The sequence below is a fragment of the Rhinopithecus bieti genome, unplaced genomic scaffold, assembly GCF_001698545.2.
Source record: "Rhinopithecus bieti isolate Rb0 unplaced genomic scaffold, ASM169854v2 scaffold_34876, whole genome shotgun sequence".
Lineage (NCBI taxonomy): Eukaryota > Metazoa > Chordata > Mammalia > Primates > Cercopithecidae > Rhinopithecus > Rhinopithecus bieti.
Genome location: NW_016814760.1, coordinates 1,036,826 through 1,058,227, shown reverse-complemented (window position 1 = coordinate 1,058,227; position 21,402 = coordinate 1,036,826). Strand labels below are relative to the sequence as shown.

General features: G+C 39.4%; 1 protein-coding gene across 3 annotated transcripts in view; it reads left to right on the top strand.

Moving 5' to 3' along the window:
• TATDN3 (TatD DNase domain containing 3) overlaps window positions 1-21,146 on the top strand; it is a 26,449-nt gene extending 5,303 nt beyond the window's left edge. For 2 of the 3 annotated variants that reach the window (XM_017851952.1, XM_017851954.1), the window contains 7 exons: window positions 366-450; window positions 5,752-5,814; window positions 7,458-7,567; window positions 7,734-7,789; window positions 10,702-10,814; window positions 14,441-14,521; window positions 19,521-21,146. In XM_017851952.1, coding sequence (XP_017707441.1) covers window positions 366-450; window positions 5,752-5,814; window positions 7,458-7,567; window positions 7,734-7,789; window positions 10,702-10,814; window positions 14,441-14,521; window positions 19,521-19,664 — 652 coding nt within the window. In that variant the 3' untranslated portion in view covers window positions 19,665-21,146. The remainder of the gene's footprint in view (window positions 1-365; window positions 451-5,751; window positions 5,815-7,457; window positions 7,568-7,733; window positions 7,790-10,701; window positions 10,815-14,440; window positions 14,522-19,520) is intronic. The other variant, XM_017851953.1, reaches the window with a different exon arrangement.
• Window positions 21,147-21,402: the final 256 nt, after the last annotated feature.

The following is a 21,402-nucleotide window of genomic DNA, read 5'->3' as shown; positions in this document are numbered from 1 at the left end:
TTTTTTTGAGAGATGGAGTCTTGCTCTGTCACCCAAGCTGGAGTGCAGTGGCGCAATGTCGGCTCACTGCAACCTCTGCCACCTGGTTTCAAGCAATTCTCTGCTTCAGCCTCCCAAGTAGCTGGGACTAAGGCATGTACCACCAGGCCTGGCTAATTTTTATATTTTTTGTAGAGACAGGATTTCACCATGTTGGCCAGGCTGGTCTCAAACTCCTGGCCTTAAGTGATCCACCTGGCTCAGCCTCCCAAAGTGCTGGAATTACAGACATGAGCCACCATGCCTGGCCTCTACTTATTCTTTAGAATACATTGTAATATACTAGTCTACTATTCTTGCTTTCTCAATTGGTTCTACATTTTTAGGTATAATGGGTTTGTCCTGCCATGCTTGGGTGTTCATCCAGTTCAAGGACTTTCACCAGAAGACCAAAGAAGTGTCACACTAAAGGTAACAGTCATACAAAACAGGAACCATTAAAAACAAACAAACAAAAGAATTATTTGACTCAGTAATCCTCCTCTTTCTAATTTATATTCTCAGGAAATAATCCAAAAGAAGGAAGCACTACGTTCTTTAACAAAGATATTTGTTGCAACATTATTCGTAATAGAGAAAAAGTAGAAACAACCTAGAGGTTCAGAAATAAAGGAATCATTAGTTAAGTCGTAGAGTGTTAAATATAATGCATTTATAGAAAATGAGGATTATAAAGTGTATTATAGCACATGGAAAATGCTTACTGTATAATATAGGGAGAAAAGCAGGATACCAAATAGCATATTCACTATGAGTGACATCTACATAAGCATATATTCATATGGAAAAGACTGGAGAGAAAACACAGAAATGATAGTAATTGTGATGATCTGTTAGGAATATGTGTAACTTTTTTCACTTTTTTTGGTACTGTAGTCATGTTGCTTTGGTAAAAAAAAGTGATAGAATATCTAGAAAAAGAAAGATACAAATTCAGAGGTGCCATATACTATTAGGGAACAGATGAGTTCAAGTAAGTAGTATTATCTTTGAACATAGAACCATTGTTACAGGATTGCTCTCCAGCTATTAAATTGTACTGATTTTGTACCTGCTCTAAAAACATCCTACCCACACGGTCTCACTGACTCACAGTAGTCGGTATGTCTTATATTTCACACTTGTCTCTTGATTCAGCATCAGGAAGATCCACAGTTTCATGAGTGCTTTATTGCATAATGGGCTTGATAGCCCCATTTCAAAGAAGTAATGACTTTTTGTTACCTATGAATAAATTGAGATATAGTGCCATTTAAAAAATAATCACGTAGGCCGGATGCAGTGGCTCATGCCTGTAAACCCAGCACTTTGAGAGGCTGAGGTGGGTGGATCACGAGGTCAGGAGATTGAGACCATCCTGGCTAACATGGTGACACCTTGTCTCTACTAAAAATACAAAAAATTAGCCAGGTGTGGTGGCATGCACCTGTAGTCCCAGCTACTCAGGAGACTAAGGTGGGAGAATCACCTGAACCCAGGAGGCGGAGATTGTAGTAAGCCGAGATTGCTCCACTGCGTTCCAGCCTGGGCAACAGGGTGAGACTCCATCTCAAAAAAAAAAAAATAATAATAACAATAATAATAATAATAATAATGTATCTCTGTTTCTATATTAAGATACCTTAGGTAGCTCTACTTATTTCAAAATAAAATTCATGACTGGGTGTGATGGCTCACGCCTATAATCCTAACACTTTGGGACACCAAGGTGGGAGGATCACTTGAGCTCAGGAGTTCAAGACCAACACATGGTGAGACTCCATCTCTCAAAAAAAATAAAATAGAAATAAACAAAATAAAATTCATTCATTTCAGGTAAAAATGCTTATCCTGTAGCTATCCTGAATTGTTAAATATGATAAAATTAGCTACATTGCCAGATAGTCACAATTCTACAAATGTGGAATCATAGCAAGGCAGCGCTTCTTTCATTTATGTGGGGATTTATACTAATAGACATTCATTTAGTTAGGTAGTCAACCAGTGTGTACTGAGCACCTGCTACAAGCCAAGCACTGCTGTCAGCACTGCAGACCCAATAATGAGTAAGATCCCTCTCATGGAAGCTAGATTCTAGATGGTGCAGACAGACAGTCAACAATTACATCAACAGGAAAACTTTCGATAGCACTAAGTGCTTTGAAGATAGTAAAACAAGTTTATGTAGTAGGTGTTGTGGATGCTGGTTGTTAGATGATGTCATCAAGGAAGGACTCTCTGGTAGTGACAATTGAGCTGCAACCTGAATGTTACAAAGGAATCGGCCATGCAGAGAGAGGATCAGGGTGTTATATGCAAAGGAAACAGCAAAGCACAAAGGTCCTAAGGCAGGAATAAGCTCAGTGTAGTCAAGAAACAGAAAGAGGGCTGATATGGCTAGAGGAAGAGAGGAAGTGATAGTGGTAAGAGGGATGGGCGGAGATCTCATACAGGACCTTGTTGGATTTTAGTTTACATGCAGTGGAGGGTTTAATGTGAGAAGTACCAAGATGTAATTTATGTTTTAAAAAGATCCCCTCGGCTCTGGCAGTAAAATGAGTCTGGTGAAGAAAAAAAAAAAGATCCCCTTGGCTTTGGTATGAAGAATGAGTTTTGAAGAGGGCAAAAAATGAAAAGGGGAAAAAGTTAGAAGGCTACAAATGATGGTGGATTAGACCAGAGTACTAGCATTGGAGGTACAGAAATGACTGGATTTGGCATATATTTGGCATTAATATAGAGTTGATTGGACTGCTTAACTTACCAAAGCAATTAATGTGCCAACAGTATGATAGGTACTTCTTTTTTTTTTTTCTTTCTGAGATAGAGTCTTGCTCTGACACCCAGGTTGGAGTGCAGTGGCGTCATCTTAGTTCACTGCAGCCTCCGCCTCCCTGGTTCATGTGCTTCTCATGCCTCAGCTTCCTGAGTAGCTGGGATTACAGGCATGCACCACTGCACCCGGCTAATTTTTTGTATTTTTGTAGAGATGGGGTTTTGCTATGTTGGCCAGGCTGGTCTTGAACTCCTGGCCTCAAGTGATCCACCTGCCTTGGCTTCCCAAAGTGCTGGGATTACAGATGTGAGCCACCATGCCCAGCCGATAGGTAATTCTTGATTATCAAAGCAGATATGAACCCATCGAATGTTGTGATAATCCTCTGGAATAGACTAGAGATGAGCAGAGTTAGCCCTGTTTTATTCCAGTTGCACTTGTAGTCCATACTGCAGTTTAGTTTTCTCCTGCTGATTAGATTATAAACCCCTTTAAAACAGGAAGTATGCCTTTTTGCACGTTTACAGGCTTCTAAAATATGTGGTACAAAGCTAGGTATGTAGTAAGTATTCATCAAATTAACTTGTTTTATAAGATGAATTGCCTAGCATCACACAAATCCTTTTAACATATTCCTGATTTAATTAATTCATTCAATAACTATTATTACCAGGCACAGTTTAGGCACTGGGGATGAACCACAATGAACTGTGGTGAACCACAATTCGCTGGTGGCATTCTGCTGCACCTGCATGCAGGGTATTCGCTCTCTGGTTAGCCACTGTTTCTATTTGTCCCACTTCACTAATTTCTGTTAAACACCTGATCCCTGTTCTAAAGGTTCTGAAGACTAAACATTTTCTATAATAAAAAAATCTATTGTAATTATTTAAAATCATTCTGAATAAATCTCTTTGCTTTGATCCCTTTTGCCCTCCTTCCTTCTTTCATTCATTCCCTTTTTTGTCCCTTCTTCCATTCTTCCTTCAGCAGCATGGTGGAAACAGCATGCATGAGCTTTGAAGTCAGAGGGCCCTGGCCTACGGACTTCTGTGATCTGTGGCACATTACTTACCTTCACCAAGTCTGAATTTCCTCATTTATAAATGATGAATAATTATATAGTAGTATTACGCCCAATCATAAAGTATAGGGGTATATAATCTTTTTTGTACAAAAACCATAATAGGGTGGGGTGCTATGGCTGATCCTGTAATCCCAACACTTTGGGAGGCTGAGGTGAGAAGATTGCTTGAGGCCAGGAGTTGGAGACCAGCCTAGGCAACATAGCGAGATCCCATCTCTACACAAAAATTAAAAATATTAGCCGGGCATGGTGGCACATACCTATAGTGCCAGCTACTCGGGAGGCTGAGGTAGGAGAATCGCTTGAGCCCAGGAGATCAAGGCTGCAGTGAGCTATGATCGCACCACTGCACACTCCAGCCTGGGTCATAAGCTGAGACGCTATCTTAAAAAAAAAACACACACGCACAAAAGTATAATAGAACCATTAGCTGTTAAGGAACTTGAGACCTTCTGAAGGGAGTGGGGATAGAACTGAGGGCAGAAATAGACCTACAAATAGCCTTATAAATATGTTTACACCTGCTAAAATGAAATGACAAAGACCATACACACAAATGCATTTGTACATATTAAATAAGTAATATGAATTATATTCTACTATTAATTTTTATTTATCATTCTTGACTTGCTGAAAGCTTCCAAATCTATTTTATTAGGAGTTTGAATAGTCTCACTATAAATCTGTTTTGCTTTTTCATAGATAATACATATTCCAAGAGGCATGGTCTTTTCTTCATCTGATCTTCCTCCAAGTGTGTAATTTCTGTGACTCAGGCTTTCTAAGTGTTAGACATTTCCTGGATGATTTCTCCTACTTCTCCAGTCCCTCTGAGATCTCAGAGACAGAGTAGTTTGGATGTGTGATATGGAAAAAGCTTTGCCTGGAACTGTTTAACCTACTCAGCTTGTTGTCAAATAGCTTTTCTGACATCTAGGGTCATATACCCATCATTTTTCATGACAATGTTAATTCTTCTTCAAGTCTACTAGAATGTATTTCAAGTCTACTAGAATATATTTCAAGGCCTTAACTTACCCTCCTTCATCTTTGTTCTCTCTCATAGTTGCAAAATCTACTCCTGTTCCTCTATCATCTGCTTTACCTTCCTTTTCTTAATTCTGTCTTGTTCTGATTATCCTCAGGAGAAATACTTTGCAATCTATATATCCTGAAACTAAAATGTGCAATGTAGTCTAAAAGGTATCTAGAAGCAATTTTCCATATATTTGTTTTCCCTACCTAAGAAGGGAACCCTCACAGGGCAAATTATCCTCAGTGGAGAAGGTAATATCATTGAAACTAATGGTACACAGCTACTTCAATATTTAACAAACATATATGAGATACTCATTGTTTATATTGCTGGGGATTTAGGACAAGTAGTCAAAGCAGGACTAAAGACAAATGAAATCAGTGAAAACAGTGCAAAGAAAGTATGGGATTATTATTATAAACTCACCAACCAGACGAATTCTAAGGGGAGAACACAATAATGCAGTCGCAAAGCTCACATGCAAAGATGACTCCCTGGTGGTTTGCCTCTCTTTTTCTTAGTGATTTCAGAATGTCCAAATGCCTCCTAAATGTCAGGAAATAACCCCTAAACAGAAGGCAATGTTTAAGTGGTACTCTTCATAAAAAGTCATATTCTTGTAACCTGAATGGGTATGGGATATGTTTCTACTCAAATTTACAGGTAGAGGTACTCACCATTATAGAAAGATTACTATTGTTAGTTCTTTGACTGCTTAAATGGATTACATGTATGTAAAGCACCAGGATAGCATAGCACCTAGCACATAATAGGAGCTTGTGAAATAGCAGTTCCCTTCTTCCATTTTAACAATTTTACTTTTTTTCCTCCCAGGATTTGGATGTAGCTTTGCCCATTATTGAGAATTATAAGGATCGGTTGTTGGCAATTGGAGAGGTAAATACCCACTAGCTGATCAAACGACTTCTAATTCAGACTTCTATATGATATATGAAAATAATTTTTAGTTCAGTATTGGTGATTATAACTGACTTGTATAATTATGTTCACCCTATTTAGCCAAATAATAATTTGTTGATACTTCTTTAATAAGCAAGAAAACTTGGGGATGAAACAATCAAAAGCCTTGCCATAGGCCTACCTTAATTGGAGAAAAATAATAGCATTTCTAAACACTTTGCTTTTTTTTCTTGTGCTTAAATATGGGTCCTTGCTCTGGTGAGTTAATATAGTATCCATAATTCTTGATAAGTAATTTAGAAACACACTTTAAATGGGCTAGAGTTTGTAATTAAAGAACTTTTTTATTTAAATATTTATAATTGTGATTTTTTTTTTTTTTTTTTTTTTTTTTTTTTTTTTTTTTTTAAAAAACACACAATTCCCCCTCCCCCCTTTTTAAAAAATTTTTTTTTTCTCTCCATCTTTTTTTTTTTTTTTTTTTTTTTTTTGAGACAGAACCTTGCTCTGTCACCTAGCCTGGAGTACAGTGGTGCAATCCCAGCTTGAGTGCAGTGGTGCAATCCCGGCTCACTGCAACCTCCGCTTCCCAGGTTCAAGTGGTTCTCCTGCCTCAGCCTCCTTACTAGCCGGGATTACAGGCATGCACCACCAACCCAGCTGATTTGTTTGTATTTTTAGTAGAGATGGGGTTTCACCATGTTGGCCAGGCAGGTCTTGGACACCTGGCCTCAAGTAATCCACCCACCTTGGCCTCCCAAAGTGCTGGGATTACAGGCGTGAGCCACCACGCCGGGCCAATTGTGAAATATTTTTATTACTTGGTAATAAATTCTATTTTTAATTAAAGACAAAAGATAAGAATAACACTTAAATTCAAAATATAGATTATAGAATGCATGCCAAAATAGTCCCAGGAGAAGGAGTCACCTGTAGTCTGTGCCGTCCAATATAGTGGCCACTTAACAGCTCCTGAGCATTTGAAATGTGACTGCTCTGAATTGAGATGTGTTATAAGTGTAAAATACACTGTGTATTTCAAAGTTTTAGTACCAAAAAGGAAGAAAAAAGACTGGGCACGCCTGTAATCCCAGCACTTTGGGAGGCCAAGGCACGCTGATCACTTGAGGTCAGGAATTTGAGACCAGCCTGACCAACATGGTAAAACCTTGTCTCTACTAAAAACACAAAAATTAGCTGGGCGTGATGGCAGGCACCTGTAATCCCAGCTACTCAGGAGGCTGAGGCAAGAGAATCGCTTGAACCTGGGAGGCAGAGGTTGCAGTGAGCTGAGATCGCGCCACTGCACTCCAGCCTGGGTGACAGAGCCAGACTCCATCTCAACAAAACAAAACAAAAAAAGGGAATATAAAATAACTCAATATTTTATATTGGCTGCATGTTTAAAATAATAATATTTGGGATATATTGGGTTAAAGTATCTTAAGATTAATTTCACCTGTTTTGTGAATATTTTAATGTGGCTACTAGAATTAATATTTTTATGTGGCTTGCTTTTCTGCCTCACATTATATTTCTATTGGATAGCGTCAATCCAAAGATCTCCTTTGAGGTTCCTTAAACTTAAATATGTAATATCTTTTATTTTTCTGCTCTAGGTTGGACTAGATTTCTCCCCTAGATTTGCTGGCACTGATGAACAGAAGGAAGAGCAAAGACAAGTCCTAATCAGACAGATCCAATTAGCCAAAAGACTAAATTTGCCTGTGTAGGTTAATTATTTTTTTATGTTAATAGCTATAGAGCAAATTAAATAATGATCAGAGTTCTCCTGAAATGGAACTCTACATTTATCTTTCTCTGAACTACTTTAGTAGATCAAAAACACTACTTTCAGGGTGGTACTTAAAAGAAATGTTGTTGTCGTTAAACAGAAATGTGCACTCACGCTCTGCTGGAAGACCTACCATCAACCTTTTACAAGAGCAAGGTATTTCATTTCCTGAGAAAAATAGGCCTAATTTCAAGTTTGACAATTCCAGTTTATGTTCTCACAAAGCAAGCCATGTTTTAATCTGATTTCTTGAAGGGCAGGGGCAAGAAGGGGGGTGAAAATCATCTAAGATGATATTGCAGGTCAGGCTATTGTTTACAAGGTTTTCAGTTAATTATCATATTTCCCAGGCCCAGACAGATTAAATGAAAAGTTGAATAAAATAATTTATGTCCCTGAATTTAAAAATTAGCAGCTTCATAAAAAACAAAGCAAAGCAAAATTAGCAGCTCCAGTTTCTTTTATTTATTTATTTGTTTATTTTTTGAGACAGTCTCACTCTGTCACCCAGGCTGCAATGCAGTGGCGCAATCTCGGCTCACTGCAACCTCTGCCTCCTAGGTTCAAGCAATTCTCCTGCCTCAACCTCCCATGTAGCTGAGATTATAGGCACCCACTATCACGCCCAGCTAATTTTTGTATGTTTAGTAGATCTAGGGTTTCGCCATGTTGGCCAAGCTGGTCTTGAACTCCTGACCTCAAGTGATCCACCTGCCTCAGCCTGCCAAAGTGCTGGGATTACAAGAGTGAGCCACCGTGCCCAGCCTATTTTATTTTCTGAGACACAGTCTTGCTCTGTTCCCTAGGCTGGAGTGCAGTGGTACAATCTTGACTCACTACAACCTCCACCTCCTATGTTCAAGCTATTCTGCTTCATTCAGCCTCCCAAGTAGCTAGCAGTACAGGTGTTCGCCACCACACCCAGCTAATTTTTGTATTTTTAGTAGAGATGGGGTTTCATGATGTTGGCCAGGCTGGTCTTGAACTCCTGACCTCAGGTGATCTACCCACCTCGGCCTCCCAAAGTGCTGGGATTACAGGCATGAGCCACTGTGCCCGGCCAGCAGCTCCAGTTTCTTAATCAGCTCAGTCAGCTGATTAATGAGGAAAAGGTTAAAAAAAGAAGGGCTATCACACAGCAATCACATTGGGTCACTGTTTTGTATGTTTTCCAGGTGCTGCTTCAGAAATGCAGAATTTACAGAAATACAGATTTTGGCCATCATACATAAACACACTCTTTTTTGTTTGTTCCTAAAGTAAATTTACATCTTATAGCATTATTTTTCAAGATTTTAAAGGTACCATCTACAGTAAGAAATATAGTTTATTTTGAGACTCATATTTACATAAAGCTAACAAAAGTTTAACAAGCAATCCATATATGTGTATGTATAGGTATGTGTGTGTGCTACATACACACACACACATATATACATATAAGCACTCATTATTGGTTGTGACCTATTAAGTTGGTTTCATAACTTACTTATGGTCATAACTCTCTAATGGTCATTCATAACATTTGAAAAAACTCTGTCAAATAATAAAGTAAATGTAATTGCCTGCAACTAGAAATCAGTGATGAATAGTTCTGAAGTCACTGAAAGCATGATTTTTATGCAGGCTGAGCAGCTACCCTTTAAGAACTGGGGATAGTTTTATGAAGCCCACTCTATGGAATTTGTGTCACTTAGTTCCCCGTTTCTTCTTTCACTAGCATTTTTGTTAAGATAATCTATTTGACTGCCTAAAACCCTCCTGTGAGAAACAATTAGACAGCTCACAGACTTCTAGAAAAGATCTGATGGTGCGGGAAATTTATATTTGTCTTTAAAATTGAATATTTCTCCTTTTTTTTTTTTTTTTTTTTTTGAGACTGGGTCTCACTCTGTTGCCCAGGCTGAATTGCAATGGGGCAATCTCTGCTCACTGCAGCCTCCACCTCCCGGGCTCAAGAGATCTTCCCACTTCAGCCCCACAACTAGTTGGGACTATGGGCACACACCACCACACCCTGCTAATTTTTTGTGTGTATATTTTTAGTAGAAACTGGGTTTCACCATGTTGCCCAGGCTGGTCTCAAACTCCTGAGCTCAAGAGAGCCTCCTACCTCAGCCTCCCAAAGTGCTGGGATTACAGACATGAGCCACTGTGTCTGGCCAACATTATTGAATATTTCAATTTTATTTTGAAGATTAAGAATTTTCTATCTCTCTCTGTCTATCTATCTATCTATCTATCTATCTATCTATCTATCTATCTATCTATCTATATATTTTTTTTTTTTTTGAGATGGAGTCTCGCTTTATTGCCCAGGCTGGAGTGCAGTGGTGCAGTCTCGGCTCACTGCAACCTCTGCCTCCCAGGTTCAAGTGATTCTCCTGCCTCAGCCTCCCAAGTAGCTGGGATTACAGGTTCCCACCACTACTCCCAGCTAATTTTTTTGTATTTTTAGTAGAGATGGGGTTTCACCATGCTAGTCAGGCTTGTCTTGAACTCCTGACCTCAGGTGATCCGCCCACCTCAGCCTCCCAAAGTGCTGGGATTACAGATGTGAGCCACCACACCCGGCCTATATATATTTTTATTAGTTTATTTTTTGAAACAGAGTCTCACTCCAATGCCCAGCTTAGAGTGCAATGGTGCGATTGCAGCTCACTGCAGCCTTGACATCTCAGGCTCAGGTGATCCTCCCACCTTAGCTTCCTGAGCAGCTGGGACTATAGGCCTGCACTACCATGCCCAGGTAAATTTTGTATTTTTGTAGAGACAGGGTTTCACTATGTTGGCCAGGCTGGTTTCGAACTCCTGGGCTCAAGTGATCTACCTGCCTTGGCCTCCCAAAGTTCTGGGATTACAAGTGTGAGCCACTGTGCCTGGCTTAAAATTTACTATATTTTTATTCCACTCTTTGAACACTGTACATTTATCCACCCTTTAGAAGTTATAAAACCTCTTGTTTATATCCTAGTGACCAACATTTACTTAAAATTTCAGACTTCTGTCATTTAATTTGATTAATGGGAAATAAAATGGAATTCTGCCTTATCTTTCATTTTTGAAAGGTGCTGTCAAGGTACTACTGCATGCATTTGATGGTCGGCCATCTGTAGCCATGGAAGGAGTAAGAGCTGGGTACTTCTTCTCAATTCCCCCTTCTATCATAAGAAGTGGACAGGTAAATTTTGTCATTGAAACTCATCTAACACTTTATGAAATAAAATTTAAAACATGAGCTTTTATTACATACTTATGATACTATTCTAGTTACTTTACAAAAATTAATCTTAGGTCTCTACCTCATATATATAAAAATGAACTCAGAAATTAATCAAAGACTTAAACATAAAACCAAAATAAGGCCAGGCACAGGGGCTCACGCTTGTAATCCCAGCCTTTGGAAGGCTGACACGGGTGGATCACCTGAGGCCAGGAGTTTGAGACCAGCCTGACCAACATGGTGAAACGCTGTCTCTGCTAAAAATACAAAAATTAGCTGGGCATGTTGGCATGTGCTTGTAATCCCAGCTACTCGGGAGGGTGAGGCAGGAGAATCACTTGAACCAGGAGGTGGAGGTTGCAGTGAGCCGAGATCAAGCCATTGCACTCCAGCCTAGTCAACAAGAGCAAAACTCCATCTCAAAAAAAAAAAAAATAGTAAAATTCCTAGAGGAAAACAGGCCTTAATTTGTGTGACTCCTTGATTAGGCTGTGGTGTCTTAGATAGGTCATTAAAATCATAACCAAAGAAAAAAATGTATTGGACATAATCAAAATTTAAAATTTTCACAATAAAAAATTTAAGACTTTTATAATTCAAAGCACATTATCACAAAAGTGAAAATACAACCCTTAGAAAGATAAAAAATCTTTTCAAACCATGTATCTGATAAGGGTCTAGTATCCAGAATATATAAAGCACCATTACAACTCAATAAAAAGACATAACCTGATTAAAATATGTGCAAATTATTTAAATTAGATATGTATCTAAAGAAAACATACAAATGGCCAATAAGCTCATAAAAAGATGCTCAACCTCATTAGCCATTATGGAAATAGAAATCAAAGGTACAGTGAGAGATACCACTTTATACCACTAAGTTTGGGAGTTCCTTAGAAACGTAATAAAATTACCACGTGACCCAGCAATTCCACCCCTAGGTAGATACCTAAAAGAGATTGAAACATATGTCCACACAAAAACTTGTACATAAACGTTTATAGCAGCATTATTCATAATAGCCAACAAGTAGAAACAACCTAGATGTCTGTCAGCTGATCAATGGATAAATAAAATGTGCTATATCCACACAGAGGAATATAAAGTCATAAAAAGGAATGAAAAGGAATAAAGTCATGAAAAGAAATGAAGTACTGAATCATGCTACAGCATGGATGAACCTTGAAAACATGCTAAGAGAAAGCGACCAGATAAAAAAACCACATCTTGTATTATTCCATTCATGTGAAATGTTCAGGTGAGGCAGATCTATAGACACAAAATAGATTAGTGGTTTCCAGAATTTTGAGGAGAAGGATAATAGGGAGTGACAGCTAATGGGTATGGGGTTTCTTTTTGGGGTGATGAAAATATTCCAGAACTAGATAATGGTGATGATTGTACAATTTTGTGAATATAGCAAAAAACACTGAATTGTATACTTTTAAAGAGTGAATATTATGGTATGTGAATTACAGCTTTAAAACTTAAAAAACTAGGCTGGGCGCAGTGGCTCACACCTGTATCCCAGCACTTTGGGAGGCGGGCGGATCACAAGGTCAGGAGATCGAGACCATCCTGGCTAACACGGTGAAATCCCGTCTCTACTAAAAAATACAAAAAATTAGCCGGACATGGTGGCAGGCACCTGTAGTCCCAGCTACTTGGGAGGCTGAGGCCGGAGAATGGCGTGAACCCAGGAGGCGGAGCTTGCAGTGAGCTGAGATCATGCTACTGCACTCCAGCCTGGGCGAAAAGTGAGACTCCATCTCAAAAAAAACACCAAAAACAATTAGCCAAGTGTGGTGGTGTGTGCCTGTAGTCCCAGCTACTTAGGAGGCTGAGGTGGGAGGATGGCTTCAGCCCAGGAGATAGAGGGTTCAGTGAGCAGAGAATGTGCCACTCCACTCCAACATGAGTGACAGAGCCAGACTGTGTCTCAAAACAAACAAAACCCTTAGATTTATAAACATAAAGCTTTAAGTGCCTTAAAGTGGATGTTAGAAAGAAACACTGAATGTGATGAGGGTGGAGAAACAACAGAAATCACTTCCTTGTTAATGTTGGCATGTGATAACAGATATTTGGATTTCTGCTTGCTGGGTGTACCTCATTTTTGCTGTGGTTACTATTTTTTGGTTTCCCCAGAAGCTTTGGATAACTTCTAGGAATTAGTGTTTATATTTTAACATAACTTTTAGTAGTGGAATTATGAGAACATCCAGTTAGCATTTATCAATTGAATTGTTTTTTTGAAGCAGAGTCTCACTCTGTCGCCCAAGCTAGGGTGCAGTGATGTGATCTTGGCTAACTGCAATCTCCGCCTCCCAGGTCCAAGCGATTCTCCTGCCTCAGCCTTCCGAGTAACTGGGATTACAGGCATGTACCACAATGCCTGACTAATTTTTTAATTTTTTTTTCCACTCTTGTTAGGCTGGAGTGCAGTGGCGTGATCTCAGCTCACTGCAACCTCTGCCTCCTGGGTTCAAGTGATTCTGCCTCAGCCTCCCAAGTAGCTAGGATTGCAGGCGCCCGCCACCACGCCCAGCTAATTTTTGTATTTTTAGTAGAGATGGTGTTTCACCATGTTGGCCAGGCTGGTCTCAAACTCCCAACCTCAAGTGATCAGCCTGCCTTGGCCTCCCAAAGTATGGGATTACAGGTGTGAGCTACCACAACTGGCCTATCAATTGAATAGTAAAAAATAATTTTTTTTTTTGAAATCCCAAAGTATGGGATTATAGGTATGAGCCACCACACCCGGCTTAATTTTTGTATTCTCAGTAGAGATGGGGTTTTATCATGTTGCCCAGGCTGGTCTCAAACTCCTGGTCTCCAGTGATCCACCCAGCTCAGCCTCCCAAAGTACTGGGATTACAGGTGTGAGCTACCACAACCGGCCTATCAATTGAATAGTAAAAAATAATTTTTTTTTGAGGCAGAGTCTCACTCTGTTGCCCAGTCTAGAGTACAGTGGTGCAATCTCGGCTCACTGCAACCTTGCCTGGCTAATTTTTGTATTTGTATTTATATATATTTTTTATTTTTTTGAGACAGAGTCTTGCTCTGTTGCCCAGTCTGGAGTTCAGTGGCATGATCTCGACTCACTGTAACCTTTGCCTCCTGGGTTCAAGTGATTCTTCTGCCTCAGCCTCCTGAGTAGCTGGGATTACTAATAGGCGCCCACCACCATGCCTGGCTAATTTTTGTATTTTTATTAGAGACGGGGTTTCACTATGTTGGCCAGGCTAGTCTCGAACTCCTGACATTGTGTTCTGCCTGCCTTGGCCTCCCAAAGTTCTGGGATTACAGGCGTGAGCCACCACGCCTGGCAATTTTTGTATTTTTAGTAGAGACAGGATTTCACCATGTTGGTCAGGCTGGTCTTGAACTCCTGACCCCATGATCCGCCCGCCTCGGCCTTCCAAAGTGCTGGGATTACAGGCGTGAGCCACCGCGCCTAGCCTAAAGCATAAATTTTAAGTTCTTGCAGAATAAAATGCATTATTAGCATGTCAATTTAATGCTCTTTTTCTTTATTTCTCATGTTTTAAACTTACCTGCTTTTTCTTTTCTCTAAGAAGCAGAAACTTGTGAAACAGTTGCCTTTAACTTCTATATGCTTAGAAACAGATTCACCTGCACTAGGACCAGAAAAACAGGTAAATGGTTTTCTAATTTCTGTATTATTTAGATTGTATCTTTCATTTGAGCTCTTTTCAATTTAGCTGTGTTTCTCATTATAGTGTAAATACAGTGGAATCCTCATATAGTGCTAGATTAAGGGCTTATATTAACTTTATTTCAGGTCTTTCTAAATATAGCTGTTGTGCTCCAGAGAATATTATTTGATAATGGAGCATGTCCTAATGTATGTAATAATAAGAGTCAAACCAGTATAGTAAAAAGCACAGTGTATGCAGTCAGAAAGACAAATTCAAATCCTCTTGTCTACCTACTGGCTGACTTTGGGCAAGCTACTTAATCTCTCTGAAACTGCTTTTTCATTTATAAAATGTGGGTAAAATAATAAATACATTAAAATATTATGGTGGGCTGGGCACGGTGGCTCACACCTGTAATCCCAGCACTCTGAGAGGCCAAGGCAGGCGGATCACCTGAGGTCAGGAGTTCGAGACCAGCTTGACCAACATGGAGAAACCCTGTCTCTACTAAAAATACAAAAAAATTAGCTGGGTGTGGTGGCACATGCCTCTGAAATCACACCTACTCAGGAGGCTGAGGCAGGAGAATTGCTTGAACCCAGGAGGCGGAGGTTGCAGTGAGTCGAGATCGCGCCATTGCACTCCAGCCTGGGCAACAAGAGCAAAACTCTGTCTCAAAAAAAAAAAAAAAAAATTATGGTAAGTACTATATGACGTAATGTATGTGAAAGTGCCTAGCAGTATCTGGTGTACAGTAGGTATTCAAGGAATGTTCATTTTTCCTCTTTTAGTTAGCATGTTATAGTGAAGTTCTATTTCTTTCAATACAAGTATTGATACAGTCATGGGTTTATTTATATGATCTTTGCTGTTAGTATCTCTTTTTGTTATTGTAAGCCACAAAGAATCATATTTTAAATTTCACTCTCTTTAATATTACTACTATTTTAAATTATAATTTTCTGAAAGTAAGCCACAGTATATGCTTTATTTGCTTTAGGCAATACCTATTACAATGACCTCCCAATGTGCAGTTTAATAAGTGCCTCTGACTACCCATCAGATCTGTGTCTCTATGCCTGCCAAATTCAGAGAATTGGCACTCAAAATTTAGAGGTTTGGGAACAGTAGCAGTTATTATCGGTTTATTCAGAAACTATGATTATATGTGATTGCAGTGTGAGTTTTAACTAATTGACGTTCAATAATTTTTTTTTTTTTTTGAGACAGGGTCTCACTCTGTCACTCAAGCTGTAGTGCAGTGGCGTGATCACAGCAACCTTGACTTTCTGGGTTCAGATGATTCTCCATCAGGCATGTGCTACAATGCCTGGCTAGTTGTTTTTGGGGTTTTTTGGTTTTTTTCATTTTTGTTTTTGAGACAGAGTCTTGCTCTGTCAGCCAGGCTGGTGTGCAGTGGCGCGATCTCAGCTCACTGCAATCTCCACCTTCCGGGTTCAAGCAATTCTCTTGCCTCAGCCTCCCTAGTAGCTGGGATTACAGGCTTGTGCCACCACACCTGGCTGATTTTTGTATTTTTAGTGCAGGTAGGATTTCACCGTGTTGGTCACGCTGTTCTTGAACTCCTGACCTCAAGTGATCCGCCTGCCTTGGCCTCCCAAAGTGCTGGGATTATAGGCATGAGCCACTGCACCTGGCCATTTTTATATTTTTTGTAGATACGAGGTTTTACCATGTTGCCCAGGCTGGTCTTGAACTCCTGGCCTCAAGGAATCCTAGCCTCCTGTCTTGGCCTCCCAAAGTGCTAGGATTATAGGCGTGAGCCACTGTGCCCGACCTTTATTTTCTTTGAGACAGGATCTCACTCTGTGGCATAGGCTGGAGTACAGTGGTGCAATCATAGCTTACTGCAGCCTCCACCTCCTGGGCTCAAGTGATCCTCCCACCTCAGCCCCCACCTCCAGTAGCCGCCCAGGCTGGTCAATTACATATTTTTATAAATCAGCTATTATAAGAATGTAAAGCTGGGTGTGGTGGCTCACACCTGTAATTCCAGCACTTTGGGAGGCTGAGGCGGGTGGATCACCTGAGGTCGGGAGTTCGAGACAACCCTGACCAACATGGAGAAACCCCCGTCTCCAATAAAAATACAAAATGAGCCAGGCGTCGTGGCGCACACCAATAATCCTAGCTACTCAGGAGTCGGAGGCAGGAGAATTGCTTGAATCAGGGAGGCAGAGGTTGCCGTGAGCCCAGATCACACCATTACACTCCAGCCTGGGCAACAAGAGTGAAACTCCATCTCAAAACAAAAAAAGAAAGAAAAAAAAAATGTAAAATATAGAGGAATGGGAAAGTAGAGGATCACCCTAGTTTTTCCTGTTTTGGTATAGAACAGAATGGTACAGAATTGCCACTTTGATTAGTATAAAATGGAAGGAAAGGACCTAGCATTATTCTTCCTAAACAGGAATAAATTTTGATGGCTGTTGTAAGTCAGTTTTATATTTATATTTAGTTGATTTGACCAAAAAATGTGAGTTTCTGGCATAGTGCCTTGTGCAAAGTAGGTACCAGTTGAGAGCATCCCTAATCTGAACATCCTAAATCCAAAATGCTCCAAAATCTAAAACTTTTTGATCATCAGTGTTGCACTACAAATGGAAAATTCCACAAATGAGTACTTAACAAAACTTTATTTCATGCACAAAATAATTTAAAATACTGTATAAAGTTACTTTCAAGCGATGTGTGTAAGGTGTATATGAAACATAAATGAGCCCAGGCACAGTGACTCATGCCTGTAATCCCAGCACTTTGGGAGGCCAAAGCGGGCAGATCACCTGAGGTCATGAGTTTGAGACCAGCCTAACCAACAAGGACAAACCCTGTCTCCACTAAAAATACAAAATGAGCCGGGCGTGGTGGTGCATGCCTGTAATCCCAGCTACTCGGGAGGCTGAGGCAGGAGAATTACTTAAATCCAGGAGGCGTAGGTTGCAGTGAACTGAGATTGCACCACAGCCCTCCAGTCTGGGCAACAGAGAAAAAAAAAAAAGAGAGAGAGAGAGAGAAATGAATTTGTGTTTAGAATTGGTCCACATCCCCAAGATATCTTGAGATGCATATGCAAATATTTTTAAAATTCTAAATTTGAAACCCTTCTGGTTCCAAGCATTTTGGGTAAGGGATACTCAACGTGTACTCAATAAATATTTTTTGATAAATGAATTTCTTAACTGCATATTATTTTTGTTAAGTAAAATGTGTCTGTTACAGAAATTAGAAAACACAGAAAATCATAAACAAGAAAAATAAATCATCTGCCACCCAAAGGTTACCATTATAATATAGTAGCTAAGTCCATAAACTCTGAAGTCAGATTGCCTGGGTTAAACCCCGGCCAGGCTACTTACTAGCTGTTTGGGATTCCTTCTTATCTATGAAAATAGGGATACTATTAATAATAGTACCACAGAGTTATTTTGAGGATTAAATGGGAAATTCCGTGAAAAGCTTAGAACAATGCCTCATCTACAGAAAACACTAAAGTTTGTGTGTTCTTTCAGACTTTTTTTTTCTTTTTTTTTTTTTGACATAGTCTCACTCTGTCACCCGGGCTGGAGTGCAGTGGCACTATCTCAGCTCACTGCAACCTCTGCCTCCCGGGTTCAAGCGATTCGCCTGCCTCAGTCTCCCAAGTAGCTGAGATTACAGGTGCCTGCCACTATGCCCAGCTAATTTTTTGTATTTTTAGTAGAGACAGGGTTTCACCATGTTGGCCAGGTTGGTCTCTAACTCCTGACCTCATGATTTGCCCGCCTCGGCCTCCCAAAGTGCTGGGATTACAGGCGTGAGCCACCACGCCCAGCCTTCTTTCAGACTTTTTTATGTTCATTTATGTATGCACATATATTTCATAAAAACAGGATTAATTTGGACATATTATTTTATAACTGATCTTTATGTGGTAAACCTCTGTATATATATTTTTTTGTTAATTTTTTTTCAATAGAGACAAGGTCTCACTATGTTGCCCAGGCTGGTCTCATACTCCTGAGCTCAAGTGATCCTCCCACCTCAACCTTCCTAAGTGCTAAGATTACAGGTATAAGCCACTGCACCTGGCTGAACCTCTGTGTATATTAATAAACATACTTTTCTTCATTATGTTTAATAACTGCATAATATTCCAGTATGTGAGTTTACCATATTTTACTTGATATTGGTCATCTAGATTGTATTATAAACAACATGATTAACATAAATCTTTGTGCCCATTTTTAATTTTTTTTTTAGGCTACATTACCAAAGTGGGTTTTTAAAAATTTTAACAGTAATGTTATTCCTCTGAACATTATCATCCTGAGTAGATACTTATTGATGGTAACTATAATAATTTATTTCATCAAATCTAAATGCTACTGATTGTAGAGGCATCATTGTTTACCATTGTTTTATGACCATTAAGACAGAAAAAACACTGCCAGTTATACTATGAAATACCACTGAATCTAAATGAAATATACTATATCAATTTCAGAGATGTTAAAATAGGGGAGGAAATGCATCTTAGAATCAGTGAAACACCAGTACATAATCTATTTCATCTTTCCAATACATGTTGGCAATTCTTGAATCAAACTGTCATGTAGCCTGTGAGGTAGGTGGCCAAGCAGCAGAGCAGTAACCTTTTACAAGCATTCGTGTAAGCAACAAACCAAAGGACAGTTAATCCGTGTGTCAGGCAAGTTACCAAGTGTTCACTGTTTGCAGACTGCTTCATGTGCTAGGAGCTAGGGACTTCAATTGTTAATACCTCAGGGTTCTTTTCAGGAGTGGCGTAGATTTACAGTCAACATTGCAGCCATGCCTCTCTCCCAGCCCTCATCCCCATCTAAGAAGAAAAAAAAAGAAAAGGAACCCATCAGTTGTTTTTACCAAACTCATTTTCTTCTGTTTTATCTATAGTCTCCAAGGATCTGCTTCCCTTCAGTGTCATGTTTGACAGGGTGTGTCTGCTGTCTTGTTTCAGGTACGGAATGAGCCCTGGAACGTTTCTATTTCGGCAGAATATATCGCCCAGGTGAAAGGGATCTCAGTGGAAGAAGTTACAGAAGTGACGACACAGAATGCATTAAAACTGTTTCCTAAGCTCCGACACTTGCTCCAGAAATAGCTTCAAAACCATCCATTACAAAATCTAATCAACTGCAGGGGGCAGCATTTGAAAAACAGAAATGTTCTGATGAAGAATCTGAACTAAAAAAGCTGTTTTATAGAGTTATAGAAGATTATAATTGTAGAGAAATATTTCTCTTAGAAATAAAACTGGTCTTGGATCCTGAAACCCTGGGTTCTGATTCTAGCCTTGTGCTGCTTTTCAATTAGCCAAGTTCTAGCAGGATATTGGGGAAATACTGCTGCTTCTTACATTGCCCTTTTATATAGAACCAGCATCTGAACTGGAAACCATTGCTTCTGGGAATGGGAAGAGTGGCTCCCACAGGAAGAGTATAAGCACTCCTGTGATGAAAATGGAGTAGGCTAAAGTATGGTTTTTTTTTTTTTTTTAGATGGAGTTTTGCTCTTGTTGCCCAGGCTGGAGTGCAGTGGCACAATCTTGGCTCACCTCAACCTCTACCTCCTGGGTTCTAGCAAGTCTCCTCCCTCAGCCTCCCAAGTAGCTGGGATTACAGGCATGCACCACCACTCCTGGCTAATTTTGTATTTTTAGTAGAGACAGGGTTTCTCCATGTTGGTCAGGCTGGTCTCGAACTCCTGACCTCAGGTGATCCGCCCACCTCGGCCTCCCAAAATGCTGGGATTACAGGTATGAGCCAACATGCCGGCCTAAAGTGTGATCTTACCACCCAATTTTCTTCCCATAGGATTTAGCCAGTGAAGGAAGAATGTCTGGTTTTCTATGCTATCAGAAATCTCTTTTCTAGGTTTGTAAAATTGAACTTTCAGTACTTCGAATTATTTCTCTTTAAGATAAAATGCATAAGGTTTTTACACTGATCTTAGATTTTTGACTTACAAGGCCAATGGTTTAAACAATCATTATTAAATACCAAGCCCAAATATTTAGTTAATACACCAATTTTAAGTTGTGGTCCAAATTTTGTCAACATATTTAGAATGTAAATGGCATTATTTAAAGTGTTTCTTACTTCTCTGTGAACAGTAGTATTTTGTATTTTTAAGTTTAAAAATGTTAGTGTAAGCCAGGCACAATGGCATTCGCCTGTAGTGCCAGCTACTCAGGAGGCTGAGATGGAAGCATCCTTTAAGCCCAAGTTTGAGTCAGGCCTGGACAACATAGTGGGATGTGAGAACCTATCTCTAAAAAAAGTCAATAAATAAAATCTCAAAAAAATTAAAAATCTCAGGTGTAAAAACAGTTCTGTAGATAGATGGTAGTGATGGTAGCACATCAATGTGAAGGTATTTAATGCCACTGAACTGTGCACTTATAAAGAATTAAGATGATAAATTGTATGTTATGTGTATTTTACTACAATTTTTTAAAAAATATAGTTTAACAGGTGTAGTCAATATCAAAATTTGGGTATTTAATCTTGTTAAATTATATAAGCAGCAAATGCTGGAAAAAGTACCTGTCATAGAAAAAAATAAACTTCCTAAATCAATGTGATTTTATGAAATAGATCTTCAATAAATATTTTGAAATGAAGTCATTTATCGAAGAATCAAAACTAGGGCAGATTGTCCAAACCAGACTAAGAAACAGAATAGGGTATTTTATGAGGTATTTCATGACTCATCAGCACGATTATAAATGAAATGCCTACATTTAACAGGAGATTATATTAAAACCAGACTTTTAAGCTCTCTTCCAACTCTTATTTCTTTTTCCTGTTTCCTACCTCCTGTACACATACCCTTTGTCA